General features: G+C 42.0%; 1 protein-coding gene across 1 annotated transcript in view; it reads left to right on the top strand.

Annotated features, from left to right (window-relative positions):
* DGKB (diacylglycerol kinase beta) overlaps positions 1 to 14,904 on the top strand; it is a 519,697-nt gene that overhangs the window by 217,530 nt on the left and 287,263 nt on the right. The window contains 1 exon segment of the mRNA XM_038392537.2: positions 4,516 to 4,614. Within this exon segment, the coding sequence (XP_038248465.1) occupies positions 4,516 to 4,614 (99 nt within the window).

Below are 14,904 nucleotides of genomic sequence, written 5' to 3' on the forward strand. Positions count from 1 at the left end.
TGCAATCGTATTTGTTGGCACAGATCAAAATCGTCATCTGGCTCCATGCTGATTGCACATACATAGTATCATGAATTTCCCTTGACTACTGGGAACCAGGAGCAGTGTGCAAGTGGGTGGATCTGCTGCCTGTTCAGGCTTTGAAAACCAGATCTGTCCTGTGCCCACTCTGAAAGTATTCCACTTTAGCCTCACATATTCTGCAGAAGGCACAGCACACCACAATAATATCCATTGCATTGGCCACATTTACATCCCGACAGGCCTCAAGGCATCGCCAGTGAGCCAAAAGGTATATTCCATTCTGCAACTACTCAGTGTATAGTTGAATTCACTTTTTCTTGTGTGGGTGATACCAGGATATGGCTTTATGGGCCATGTTAGGAGAGAGAGGTGGGATTCCCCTGAAATAAATGTTGGAACAGAAACACCATACATAACCACATCATTTATTGAGAATCAAATCCCTTCATCTCCTCTCTGGTACAATCCCAACCTCTTGAGTACTTTTCCCGTGTGTCCAATGTCGGTGTTCATGAACTGACCCCTGTGGTGCATTAAGTTTTGGAGAATAAGTGAATAGTAATTCTTTCAGTGGGCAAAGTATTGGGATGTGTGTTTCATCAAAGGCTCCTGCACGGTTCAGAAACCCCATTCTTCGAAATCCCACTATAATTTCACAGACTTCTATTATGGCAATCACTTGTGGATAGATTACAATATTGATAGCATGGCAAACCTGTACAAACTCCACCCCGACAGTTGACTTTCCAACCCTGATCTGATTCGCAACTGATGGATAGCTTTCAGGTGTTTCTAGCTTTCTAAGGGCAATAGTCACCCACTCCTGTACTGGTACGAGTTTATGAAAACAAGTGGTCTGGTGCTGGAGGATTGGTGCAAGTTTCATGCACAACTCCATGAAGGTCTGCTTTCTCATTCAGAAGTCATCATTCCAGGCTTCCCCTTCTATGTAGTACCACCACACCATGCTGGTTCTTTAGGACAAAAAGAAGTGGTCCCTCCGTCTTCAGCATCTCAAATTTTTCTGGACTCATTCTGTACAGTATCCAGTACTGGACCGTGTGAACATTTGTCCCATAAGGTATAGCAGGAGCAGCACCACATCATCATAGACTTGCTCCGTGTCTTCAATGCAGTTTGACAGAAGGGAAAGACAACTGGGAACTGCTATCATCAAATGTATGAAGGTTGAATATAGTAGCAGCAACACCCGCAAGATGGTTCCCAGACTGTCTCCTGTGACACAAAGGACTGGGATACCATCCTTGAAATGGTAGTGCTACCATTGCATACGAAAAAGGGGCAGTATGGACACAGGCATGTGTTGTGAACAGTGTATACCCATGATCAGCACAGCAAATGTGGACACTTGGCATAAGTATGAGGTATGTGTACTAATGGTACATGGACAAGTACCAGGAAAGTATGCCAGTTAAGATGCAGCCTTAAAGGAATGCAATACTAGCATGATTGTTCTGTAGCTTTTACAATACATAACATTTTGGATTTGGATACACAATGAGGTTGTAAAGTTTTCTGACAATTCTTCTGTCTCTGACACATTCTTTGTTATCTCTGACAGCACTTTCAAGGTTTCATCCCCTATGCTTTTTTACAATTCAGTCTGTATTCAAACACAACTTGCTGCTGTGATTTCTTCATCCATTATTGGTGGGTTTACTGGATTAATCTCTACTTCAGGTTTATAACCATGTAGTTCCTTGATATATTCTTCCCATTTCTTGTTTTTATCTTTGGAGTCTGTCAAATACGGTATTGTCCATATTTGCCCTTAAGGGTCACATTGGTCACCTTTTGTAATTGAAGACTCTCATCTTCTGATACATCTCTCTTTGTTGTCTTAATCCAATTATTTTGTTGTGGGTAAACTTCCTAGGGGCAGTGTCTTTTTTTCCATCAAGCACATTCACAGGCTGAGGATGATGTTACGGCCTTTAGATAAAGAGGCTAGCTATGATATAAGCAGGGAAACATGTCAAATAAGCAGTCTTGAACAATTTGATAACGGTACTAACAGGGAGTGGTGGGGCAAATGCTCCAAATGTCCAAAGATGGCACTCTGACATGGCAAATGCAAGTCATCATTCAATAAGACTGTTGCCAAAATCCCTGCTGCCTTGTGGGTTATGCCTTTTGGATAAAAACTAGAATCCCAACCCCACCCACCCACCCCCACCCAAACCGGCTGCACTTAATTATTGGGGCCCTTGTGCAGTATTAACCCTAAAGTTATATCATAACATGACTTACTATTCCTCAACTGCCACACAAAAGGACTGGCCTTCAGTGTGAACTTGTGCCCTGCCTGGCCAGATGTGTGCAATTGGCAACTGCAGGGATCACTGCATGGACTGTCAGGGGATTGAATCAACCCAGGAACCCAGCCAATATATGCAAAGTAATGGAAAGGCTAGACATTACCATAATGGGACTAAGTGAAGCATTCTGGAGAGGTCTAGATTTTGTTGCAGGTCTTCTGAGCGGCAAAGAATACATAGTTATCAGTGCAGGTGGATGTCAAAGTAGGTAAGGAGTGGCGATTATAGTAGACAGGACTATAACTGGAAGGATAGAACAAGTGAATATATCATCTGAATGAATGTGCAATGATAATAGTGATACAAAGACTTCCAAAAGATATGATTATTCAAGTATATGCCTCAACAACTGCACATTCTGATGAGGATGTCAAAACATTCTATTTAAACTTTGAAGTAATGGAAATCAGTGGTGGAAAGAAAAATAGTCATCCTTACGTAACTTGTATGGAACGCAAAAGTAGGAGGGAAAAGAATATCTGTCACAGTTGGTTTATTTACCCTTAGTGAAAGAAGCAACGGAAAAGAAAGATTCATAGACTCTTGGGAGAACATGACCTCATTATCTGGAATAGTTATTTTGAATAAAAAGTGCAAGACCTACATGGGAATTACCAGGAGGTGATTTCCACAGGGAAGTAGCCCAGGGAGTTGTAACTGTCGCACAGCTGTTCCAGGAGGCACTCTAGACAGCTGCATTCCACAGGGCCCTGGGCTGGAACCCGGAGTAGAGGGTTCCAACTCCCAACTCCTAGTCAGACACAGGAGGAGTTGACCTGGACTGTGGGTTCTCGAAAATGGCCAAACTGAGGGCTGCTGTGAAGCTCCAAGGCGAGCAAATCTACCAATAAGCGCAAGACCCACCAAGGTAGAGGAGGAACTTTGTCACAAAAGTTACTACCAAGATGAAGTGTTGCAGATCATTAATAAAAAGAAAGACCGAATGATTTGGGAATGTCTGAAACAAGCTATAAAAGAAGCTGCAGAGAAACATTAAGGGAAGATGTTAATAACTAAGAAAAACCCATAGATAACATATGAAATCATTGATCTGATGTATGTAAAGAAAAAAAGATCAAGAACTGGAAAAAACCGTGAAGTTACAATAAAAGATAAAGAATAAATGCAGATTAATAAAATCTGAATGAGAAATGCAAAGAAATGGAACAATTGGATAAAGAGAACAAAGTGAGATGTAAATGGATTTATAGATTATATGAAGAATAGTCCCAATTACATTTTTTGTACTTCTCTAAACACTTGAAAAATAGTTTTCTGGACAATATATTGTCTGTACAGAATATATAATGATGTAGTATATTATATTATTAATAATAATAATCATACTTATTACAATAGAGCCTAAAGGGCAACCATAAATGGAACCCCATTGTGCTAGGCACTGTAAAGACACAGAGTAATAGTCCCTGGCCCCAAAAATATTATAATCTAATGAGACCAGAGAGACACAAGATGGAGGAATCGAAGGTGGAACACACAAGGAGAGCGAACAGTATGTTGACAGCAAATTGCATGTTAGTTCTACAGTTTTTTTGGAGATCAGCTAAATGGAAGGAAAAGGGAAGGAGTGGGAATGAGGAGGACAGGGCAGGTATGGAGTGAAGCTGAGGTGAAGACTGAGAGAGGGCAGGCTGGTGCAAACATCCAGTCAGCACCGGGCAGGGAAAATAAGAGAACATTCAACAGTTCTGAATGGAATGTCCAAAGGTGAAAAAGGTCCCTCGTTTGGCTGCTTTTGCTCCTGCTAGCTGGAGTATCTATTTGGCTTCTCTCTGAACTTTTCTCCCAAGACCACATGGTGGGCAGGAGGGGAGGCAGCAACTGGGTCCTAGTGCCACCCCTTTATAGTTCTTCCAAGAGATTGGTTAATCTACAGAGAGAATTAACTTTTAGAATTTTGAAAACTAGAAAAAGAATAAAACGGAAGCAAAGTGAGTTCCTAGAGTACTGTATGTGAGTCAAATAATTCTGTCACTTGACAACAGTTCTTAAATATTTTCCTGTATTAATTCTTGTACTGATCTAGTGTATTCATATTTACACTATTCCAGATGGGGGAAAGATACTTTATAGAAATATTCTAGTGAGGTACTGTGGTGGTGATTATTAATTTTCTCTCTTTTCCCCACAGCTCCATAATAAATGTGCTTCACATCTAAAGCCTGAATGTGACTGTGGCCCTTTGAAGGACCATATTTTACCACCCACAGCAATCTGCCCAGTAGTATTGGTGAGTTTTTCATATGCTCTATTCTGATATAGCCTTGTGTCATAGATACTGGAACAACCTGAATGAATGTTTGACTGCTTTAGCTTTTTGTTAATTTGACAGCACTATATAAGCTCAAAACAGAACAGATAATTCTAGTTCATGACTTACAGGCAGAAATGCTTTCCCCCCAATATATTGCATTTTCCTTCATGTGACAATGAACTTTCTGTGGGATTTGCTATAACCGAAGCTGATTCAGGTTTTATTACTTAGTCATGCTGTACTTACCAGAAATTGTGTAGGCAGAACACTGCTACATTTTACATCTTTTATAGATCCAACTTCCCAGAATAATGAAGTTATTCTTATGGGCAATTTTTGCTTGAGATGCACATTGTATATCTGCAGTGCTAAGGTCTCTCATCTCAACCGGAGGTTACCTAGAATGATGACATTGGCCTTGCAGCAAGCTATGCATCAACATTATGGTGTATTTTATTCTGCAGGAGTGGACAGTAAATTTCGCTGTCCATAAAACAATTACTCAGTTCAATGAAAATAGAAATAGAAATGTACACTGTACATAGGTACGACTGAAAAAGGCTGAGCAGTTTGTCATGTTAAAGACCTTCACAATTAATGTCTATATTAATACATTAAATTGAGTTTTTGTGTTTATGAAAGTCACAGCATCATCATGTTAATGGTAATAATAGATGTGATATACATGTACACATGGACATTTCATTTTAAATACACTTCATAACAAAAAAAGTAATGATTGAATTTGAGAAAATATACAGTAGTCAGAAAAATTAGGAAAAGTGGCTTTCTAAAATTTTTCCTAAAAATGTTATTAAATATTCTGTAATGATTGGTAAATTATCTGTTTTCTCTTTTTGCCATTTGTTTGTTAATGCCTGAGTCTCACTCTGCACCTATGTAAATCAAGAATCACTCTATTGCAGTCACTGGAGCCAAAGCTATGTCAAGCTGGTGTTAGTAATTTAAATTGCAAAATGGTAGTTTCCTAGATGATCTGTAATGATGTTTCGATTTCTATGCCCAGCGGAGGGCAACAAAAATGTTAGGGGACTGGAACACATGACTTATGAGGAGAGGCTGAGGGAACTGGGATTGTTGAGTCTGCAGAAGAGAAGAATGAGGGCAGATTTGATAGCTACTTTCAACTACCTGAAAGGGGGGTCCAAAGAGGATGAATTTAGACTGTTCTCAGTGGTAGCAGATGACAGAACAAGGAGTAATGGTCTCAAGTTGCAGTGGGGGAGGTTTAGGTTCGATATTAGGAAAAACTCTTTCACCTAAGAGGGTGGTGAAGCACTGGAATGCATTACCTAGGGAGGTGGTGGAATCTCCTTCCTTTGAGGTTTTTATGGTCAGGCTTGACAAAACCCTGGCTGGGATGATTTAGTTGGGGATTGGTCCTGCTTTGAGCAGGGGGTTGGACTAGATGACCTCTTGAGGTCCCTTCTAACCCTGATATTCTATGGGTATGTCTACACGATGAAATTAGGTCGAATTTATAGAAGTCGGTTTTGTAGAAAGCATTTTTATACAGTCGAGTGTGTGTCCCCCCACACAAATGCTCTAAGTGCATGTAGTCGGCGGACTGTGTCCACAGTACCAAGGCAACCGTCTACTTCCAGAGCTTTGCACTGTGGGTAGCTATCCCACAGTTCCCGCAGTCTCCACCACCCATTTGAATTCTGGGTAGAAATCCCAGTGCCTGATAGGGCTAAAACATTGTCGTGGGTGGTTCTGGGTACATATCGTCAGGCCCCCGTTCCCTCCCTCTGTAAAAGCAAGGGCAGACAATCGTTTTGCGCCTTTTTTCTTGAGTTACCTGTGCAGACGCCATACCACAGCAAGCATGGAGCCCGCTCAGCTAACCATCACCATATGTCTCCTGGGTGCTGGCGGACGTGGTACTGCATTGCTACACAGCAACAGTTTATTGCCTTTTGGCAGCAGACAGTGCAGTATGACTGGTAGCCGTCGTCAACGTAGTCCTGGGTGCTCTTTTAACCGGGCGCCAGGGCAAACATGGGAGTGACTCAGCCAGGTCATTTCCCTTGTTTCGTCTCATGGCGATTGAGTCCTACCGGCAGTGCACTGGCTTTTAATCTGCAGCTAGCAGAAGATGATGGCCAGTAGTCATACTGCAACGTCTTCTGCCGAGCACCCAGGAGGTGACGATGGCTAGCAGTTGTACTGCACAGTCTGCTGCCAGCAAGATGTATAAAGATAGATGAAGTGGCTCAAAACAAAAAAAATCTGGTCTATTTCTTGTATTCATTTTCTCCTCCCTCCCTCCCTTCCTCTGTGAAATCAATGGCCTGCTAAACCCAGTTTTGAGTTCTATCCTTGAGGTGGCCATTCAGTTTCTCCCCATTGTTGATTTTAATTCCCTGTAAGCCATGTCGTCAGTCGCCCTTCCCTCCATCAGGGCAACAGCAGACAATGGTTCCGCGCCTTTTTTTCTGTGCAGACGCCATACCACAGCAAGCATGGAGCCCGCTCAGATCACTTTGGCAATTAGGAGCACATTAAACACCACACGCATTATTCAGCAGTATATGCAGCACCAGAACCTGGCAAAGCGAAGCCGGGCAAGTAGGCGATGTCAGCACGGTTACGAGAGTGATAAGGACATGGACACAGACTTCTCTCAAAGCACGTGCCCTGGCAATGTGGGCATCAGGGTGCTAATGGGGCAGGCTCATGCGGTGGAACACCGATTCTGGGCCCAGGAAACAAGCACAGACTGGTGGGACCACATAGTGTTGTAGGTCTGGGATGATTCCCAGTGGCTGCGAAACTTTCACATGAGTAAGGGCACTTTCATGGAACTTTGTGACTTGCTTTCCCCTCCCTGAAGTGCAAGAATACCAAGATGAGAGCAGTCCTTACAGCTGAGAAGCGAGTGGCAATAGCCCTGTGGAAGCTTGCAACGCCAGACAGCTACCGGTCAGTCAGGAATCAATTTGGAGTGGGCAAATCTACTGTGGGGGCTGCTGTGATGCAAGTAGCCAACGCAATCAAAGATCTGCTGCTATCAAGGGTAGTGACCCTGGGAAATGTGCAGGTCATAGTGGATGGTTTTGCTGCAATGGGATTCCGTAACTGTGGTGGGGCCATAGACGGAGCACCAAGCCAGCGAGTACATAAACCGCAAGGGGTACTTTTCAATAGTGCTGCAAGCATTGGTGGATCACAAGGGACGTTTCACCAACATCAACGTGGGATGGCCGGGAAAGGTACATGATGCTCGCATCTTCAGGAACTCTGGTCTGTTTCAAAAGCTGCAGTAAGGGACTTTCTTCCCAGACCAGAAAATAACCATTGGGGATGTTGAAATGCCTATAGTTATCCTTGGGGACCCAGCCTACCCCTTAATGCCATGGCTCATGAAGCCATACATAGGCAGCCTGGAGAGTAGTCAGGAGCTGTTCATCTACAGGCTGAGCAAGTGCAGAATGGTGGTAGAATGTGCATTTGGGCGTTTAAAAGCGTGCTGGCGCAGTTTACGGACTCCGTTAGACCTCAGCGAAACCAATATTCCCACTGTTATTACTGCTTGCTGTGTGCTCCACAATATCTGTGAAAGTAAGGGGGAGACGTTTATGGCAGGGTGGGAGGTTGAGGCAAATCGCCTGGCTGCTGGTTACGCACAGCCAGACACCAGGGCGGTTAGAAGAGCACAGGAGGGTGTGGTGCACATCAGAGAAGCTTTGAAAACCAGTTTCATGACTGGCCAGGCTATGGTGTGAAAGTTCTGTTTGTTTCTCCTTGTTGAAACCCCTCCCCCGCCCCTTGGTTCACTCTACTTCCCTGTAAGCTAACCACCCTCCCCACCTCCCTTCAATCACCACTGGCAGAGACAATAAAGTCATTGTTGCTTCACATTCATGCATTCTTTATTAATTCATCACACAGATAGGGGGATAATTGCCAAGGTAGCCCAGGAGGGATGGTGGAGGAGGGACAAGGCCACACAGCGCTTTAAAAGTTTAAAACTTATTGAATGCCAGCCTTCTGTTACTTGGGCAATCCTCTGGGATAGAGTGGCTGGGCGGCCGAAGGCCCCATCACTGCATTCTTGGGCGTCTGGGTGAGGAGGCTATGGAACTTGGAAAAGAGAGTGGTTGGTTACATGGGGGCTGTAGAGGCAGTCTGTGCTCCTGCTGCCTTTCCTGCAGCTCAACCATACGCTGGAGCATATTAGTTTGATCCTCCAGCAGCCTGGAATCCTGCCTCCTCTCATCACGCTGCCGCCACCTTTCAGCTTCAGCCCTCTCTTCAGCCCGCCACCTCTCCTCCCTGTCATTTTGTGCTTTCCTGCACTCTGACATTGTCTGCCTCCATGCATTCGTCTGTGCTCTGTCAGTGTGGCAGGACAGCATGAGCTCAGAGAACATTTCATCGCGAGTGCGTTTTTTTTCGCCTTCTAATCTTCGCTAGCCTCTGGGAAGGAGAAGATCCTGTGATCCTTGAAACACATGCAGCTGGTGGATTAAAAAAAAAGGGACAGTGGTATTTGAAAACACACATTTTATAGACCAATGGGTACACTCTTTCATGGTAAACCTTGCTGTTAACATTATATACATAGCACATGTGCTTTCGTTCCAAGGTCGCATTTTGCCTCCCCCCACCGCGTGGCTAACAGCGGGGAACATTTCTGTTCAGCCATAGGCAAACAGCCCAGCAGGAACGGGCACCTCTGAACGTCCCCTTAATAAAAGCACCCATTTCAACCAGGTGACCATGAATGATATCACCCTCCTGAGGATAATACAGAGAGATAAAGAACGGATGTTGTTTGAACGCCAGCAAACATACACTGCAATGCTTTGTTCTACAATGATTCCCAAGTACGTGATACTGGCCTGGAGTGGTAAAGTGTCCTACCATGGTGGATGGAATAAGGCTGCCCTCCTCAGAAATCTTTTGCAAAGGCTTTGGGAGTATATCCAGGAGAGCCACAAATGCCAGGGCAAATTAATCATTAAACTTGCTGGCTTTTAAACCTTGTATAGTATTTTAAAAGGTACACTCACCAGAGGTCCCTTCTACACCTGGTGGGTCCGGGAGGCAGCCTTGGGTGGGTTCAGGGGGTACTGGCTCCAGGTCCAGGATGAGAAATAGTTCCTGGCTATCGGGAAAACCGGTTTCTCTGCTTGTTTGCTGTGAGCTATCTACAACCTCATCATCATCGTCTTCCTCGTCTCCAAAACCTGCTTCCGTGTTGCCTCCATCTCCATTGAAGGAGTCAAACAACACGGCTGGCATAGTGCTGGCTGAACCCCCTAAAATGGCATGCAGCTCATCATAAAAGCGGCATGTTTGGGGCTCTGACCCGGAGCGGCCATTGGCCTCTCTGGTTTTCTGGTAGGCTTGCCTCAGCTCTTTAAGTTTCATGCGGTACTGCTTCGGGTCCCTGTTATGGCCTCTGTCCTTCATGCCCTGGGAGATTTTCACAAATGTTTTGGCCTTTTGAAAACTGGAATGGAGTTCTGATAGCATGGATTCCTCTCCCCATACAGCGATCAGATCCTGTACCTCCCGTTCGGTCCATGCTGGAGCTCTTTTGCGATTCTAGGACTCCATCATGGTCACCTCTGCTGATGAGCTCTGCATGGTCACCTGCGGCTTGCCACACTGGCCAAATAGGAAATTGAAATTCAAAAGTTCGCGGGCCTTTTCCTGTCTACCTGGTCAGTGCATCTGAGTTGAGAGTGCTGTCCAGAGCGGTCACAATGGAGCACTCTGGGATAGCTCCCGGAGGCCAATACCTTCTAATTGGGTCCACAGTCCCCCAAATTCGACCCAGCAAAACCGATTTCAGCGCTAATCCCCTTGTCGGGGATGCAGTAAGGAAATCGTTTTTAGGAGCCCTTTAAGTCAAAAAAAAAAAAAAAAAAAAGGGGGCTTCGTCATGTGGACTGGTGCAGGGTTACATCGATTTAACACTGCTAAATTTCGACCTCAACGCCTACTGTAGACCAGGGCTATGATTCTATGATCATTGTGTTTCGCTGACTGCAGATTATGCATGTTTGTGTAGAAAAATATTTTTCTTCTTGTTTTCTAAAACACCACTATTGCAAACTCAGCCTGAGATCTGAAAGCCAACTTGGATTTCCAATAATAATAAATAATACATACTACTTATGAATCATCACCAATAATAAAAATTCTGCATGTGAAATTTTGCCCTTGGTTATATTTGTGCAACTCAGTTTTTCCATGGTGTTTTACAAATGCAAAGGAGGCAGACTTTTGTCCTGCAGTTGAAATTTAGTTAACAGTTCCGTTGATATGTAAACCTAGTTCATCCTTGCATAGCTTTTTTGAATCTGCAAATTTAAAAGGAGTAAAAGTACTGAGAAATATTTCTGACCTAAAGTAAACAGAGCTGACTCAGACTACATACCGGTAAATTAATTTGGACAGTGCATTGCAGTACTGGACATGTACATTGTCATGAGAAGGAAGTGGTTGCCTTTGATGCAGTGTGTTTCATTGAGACTTTACTGCTTTACAATACAGGGTGTTTGGTCATTCAGCTGATCCTTCCAAAAATGTGGAATAATACAGCACTATGTATACTCACATTACAGATTGCACATTGCTGACCTGGATAACAGGAATTCCTCCTGGATATGATTGATTATAGTGCATGTGGTGTTTGTCTTGGCAATTTTTAAAATTGGTTTCTCCCACTTCCTTTGTTGTGGAGATTGCTCTTGATGAATATAATACTTCAATGAATATGAAACCAGATCTATCAATAACTGAAGCAAAGCAGTGAATACCTGCGTGCAGGAAGAACCATATGGACATCATCCTCTAAGTGTGCAATAGTAAACATATTCATTTGTTCATCAGTAGAAATGTTGCATTTCAGAGACAGTACATTATGTACTAGGAATAGGGAGGATCTCTTATCTGATACCAAAGTAGTGTATCACTGATCACTAGAGAAAGCGGTTTTTTGCATTATTGCTTGTAAGTAGAAATTTGATGTGTCATAAAAAGAAAAAGCAAATAAACATCATAACAGGTTGCTGTTTGTAGAAGGCCATGCCCATGGAGATCATCCAATATCATCCATGACTGGAGGTTTCATTTTCCTTGGCCTTCCTCCAGTGAACCCAGATTCTCCCCAGAGGTCTGGTGGTAAAGACCAAACACCAAACTGAAAACTCGTGCATCAAGTTCATATAAAGAAAATAGCCCCTCCCTCCTGGGTATTGGTATCTGGTAGTCGAAGTTCAAAGGAGACAGACAGTTTCTTTATCTCTTGGAAGGACTGCCAGCAGGTCAGACTCTTTGACAATATGTCCTTTTTGAGGGAATGAGGCAGTTTGTATCCAGTCCCCCTTGCTATCATGTCTGTCTGGGAAGGCCTACAAATTCCAGAAGCCCTAGTGGTTGAGAAGGAGAGAAGCCTTGTATCACCCTCATTTCAAGGTAGCAGTATATTGGTCCCTAGAGAGAGTTAGACACCTGGGTTCTTGAACCTCAAATGGCACCCCGGAATATTCCTTCTCTCTTTACCCATGTGCCTTTTTAGTAATCTTACAGTTTTGTTATTGCCATTGACACTGTCCCACATGAAACTGTCATAAGCAAACTAGGGAAATGTGGTCTTGATAAAATTACTACACTATAAGGTAGGTGCACAACTGGTTGAAAGGTCCTATTCAAAGAGTAGTTATCAGCAGTTTGCTATCAAACTGGGAGATTGTATCTATTGGGTTTCCACAGGGTGAGTCCTGGGTATGGCACTAGTCAATATTTTCATTAATGACTTAGATAATGGAGTGGAGACTATGTTTATAAAATTGGTGGATAACAGCATCTGGGAGGGGGTAGAAAGCACTTTAAAGGACAAGATTAGAATTCAAAATGACCTTGAAAATTGGAGAATTAGTCTGAAATGTACATGATGAAAGTCAGTAAAGACAAGTGCAAAGTACTTCACTTAGGAACTAAAAATCAAATATACAACTACAAAACGGAGAAGAGGTGGTAGAGTTGAAAGGGGGCAAACTATCCAGATATGTTACATGGATTGAACATCACCAGCCTGCTGGAAGAGATGGAAATAGGCAGCAGCTAAGATGATAAAACTTATAATAATTGATATTACAGTAAATAAAATCTTGCCCTCTGCTCTGTGAGCACCACTATATACAAGATTGACATGACATGTTAAACTCCTTATTTTAGGTCGCTTGTGACTCTCTTCATCTACTGTCCTTTGGTCTTAAATTTCTTAGGCTTGTTCTCAGCACAGAAATTAGGTGTTTGTCAAAGTTTGATATAAATCCATTTGCTGTTTGTGAATTACATCAGTATAAAATAATTGATTGTATGCTTTTTTTAAAAAAAATGCACTCTTTTGCATTCAAAATAACACAATTTGCTTTTTTATTTTTACATATTAGTAAATCAGCAAATCAGATCACAGATTTCACCCAGGCCATTTTACAAACTTTCCGTATGATGTATGTATGTTCATTAATGTGAATTATGTCCTTTTATTTAATTATGTCCCATAGCCCTCCATTTATTATTGCAAAAAAGGGTTACAGACTGTGGCCCCAATCCTGCAAGTTGCAATGCATGGGCAGACCTCTGTACCTACATATAACCTCACTGATTTCAGAGGAGCTACCATCAAGCTGATGGAACCACTCGTGGAGAATACCTTTCAGAATCATGACCTGACTCTCTGAAATCAACAGGCTTTCAGTGACACATTCTCCGTCACATATCCAAATTACGTCATAATAATGTTAAGCTCTGATATAACATTTACTTTATAGGTTCATAAAACCTCCAAGTTTGAGTAACAGTAAAATGTTAAGATTGTTAAATATGTAAACAAACAAAAAAAGTACTTACTTCCAAAGAGGATGCAAGACTGTCACCTCTAACAGCCAGTTAAAGAAGCAGGGTTTGGGGACATATTAAATTCAAATCTCCCATCCGGACATGAAGTATCTTTTTAAAACGTTAAAAACGAGGCCTACCAGATTCTGCGTATACATTCAGGAGGCAAAACTTTCAGCTGAAAAATATGGGAAACACACACATTTGGGAAATTGCCACTGTGTATTCTTTAAAACAACTGTATAGAAACACAAAAACTTTGAATGCTTCCATATCATACAAATATCCAGTACTTTGTACGTGGCTCATCTGTAATTTTTACATGTTTTAATAAGACATATTTTGTCTACGTTAAAATGGGTCATATTCACAGTTCCAGTTTATTGTACATATTGTATATTTTATGGTGAAGTTTCTTGCCTGACTTAATGAGTTTAGTTATAAACTGTGCATGCAGATCTCAAGTGATAGTCTTTTAATAGATGTCAGATACACTTTATTGCTACCCTCTTTTATTTCAGTAACGTTTAATTAATTCACACTGATTGAATAAATGTACATTGAGACTTGTTTCCTAATGAGGGCACATTTAGAGGAAAGGTTTTGCATCATTCTGATATCCTGTGGGTAATTATATTCTAATTATATGGTGGGGGGGAAAGTCTATAACTCAGTGCTGATATTGTTCATTGGACCCAATTAATTACATGCACATAATGAAAGTTCATGATAAAGTTGACTGGCAGTGAGTTTAAAAGTCTTTAACTCAATTGAATCCTAGCCTAGCATGAGTATAGAATTAGACTATAACCAGATTAGAAATGGAGTATTGGAATGGGATGAGTGAATCTCCAAGAAGAAAGAAAAGCTACCCTCTCTTTGCAGTATGGCTTGTTATATGAAGCAGAAAAGGAGTAAGGCTGCCTGACATCTTGGCTTCTCCATTTTGGTGCCTTCTCTCTCTTTTTCATTTTATCAGTGCACAATCACACCATTCTCTCTGTCAGTGTAAACAAGTAATAGAACAATTAGATTTTCCTCTCTATCCATTCTAAATCATATATGTTCTTTGTGTAACAACAAACCAACCAAATCGCACAATATGATTAATACATAATGAGTCTGATTCTGCTGTCACTTACCACTTTCACTCTGGTGAAACTTCATTGGAATTACTGCATATAATTACTTCAATCGACATAAGTGATCTTAAAAACCATAATCCAAACTTTGTATTACAAATCAAGGTACACATTGTAAACCATTATGTACATTGACTTTACATTGGGTATATTATGAAACTCCACACATCATTGTTTCCATAGTAACTAATCAGTTTCAGAAAGAGAAAGTGGAGTGACATTAAGATGTATCAAAAAGTGA

The sequence above is a fragment of the Dermochelys coriacea genome, chromosome 2 (genome assembly GCF_009764565.3).
Source record: "Dermochelys coriacea isolate rDerCor1 chromosome 2, rDerCor1.pri.v4, whole genome shotgun sequence".
In the NCBI taxonomy this organism is placed as follows: domain Eukaryota; kingdom Metazoa; phylum Chordata; order Testudines; family Dermochelyidae; genus Dermochelys; species Dermochelys coriacea.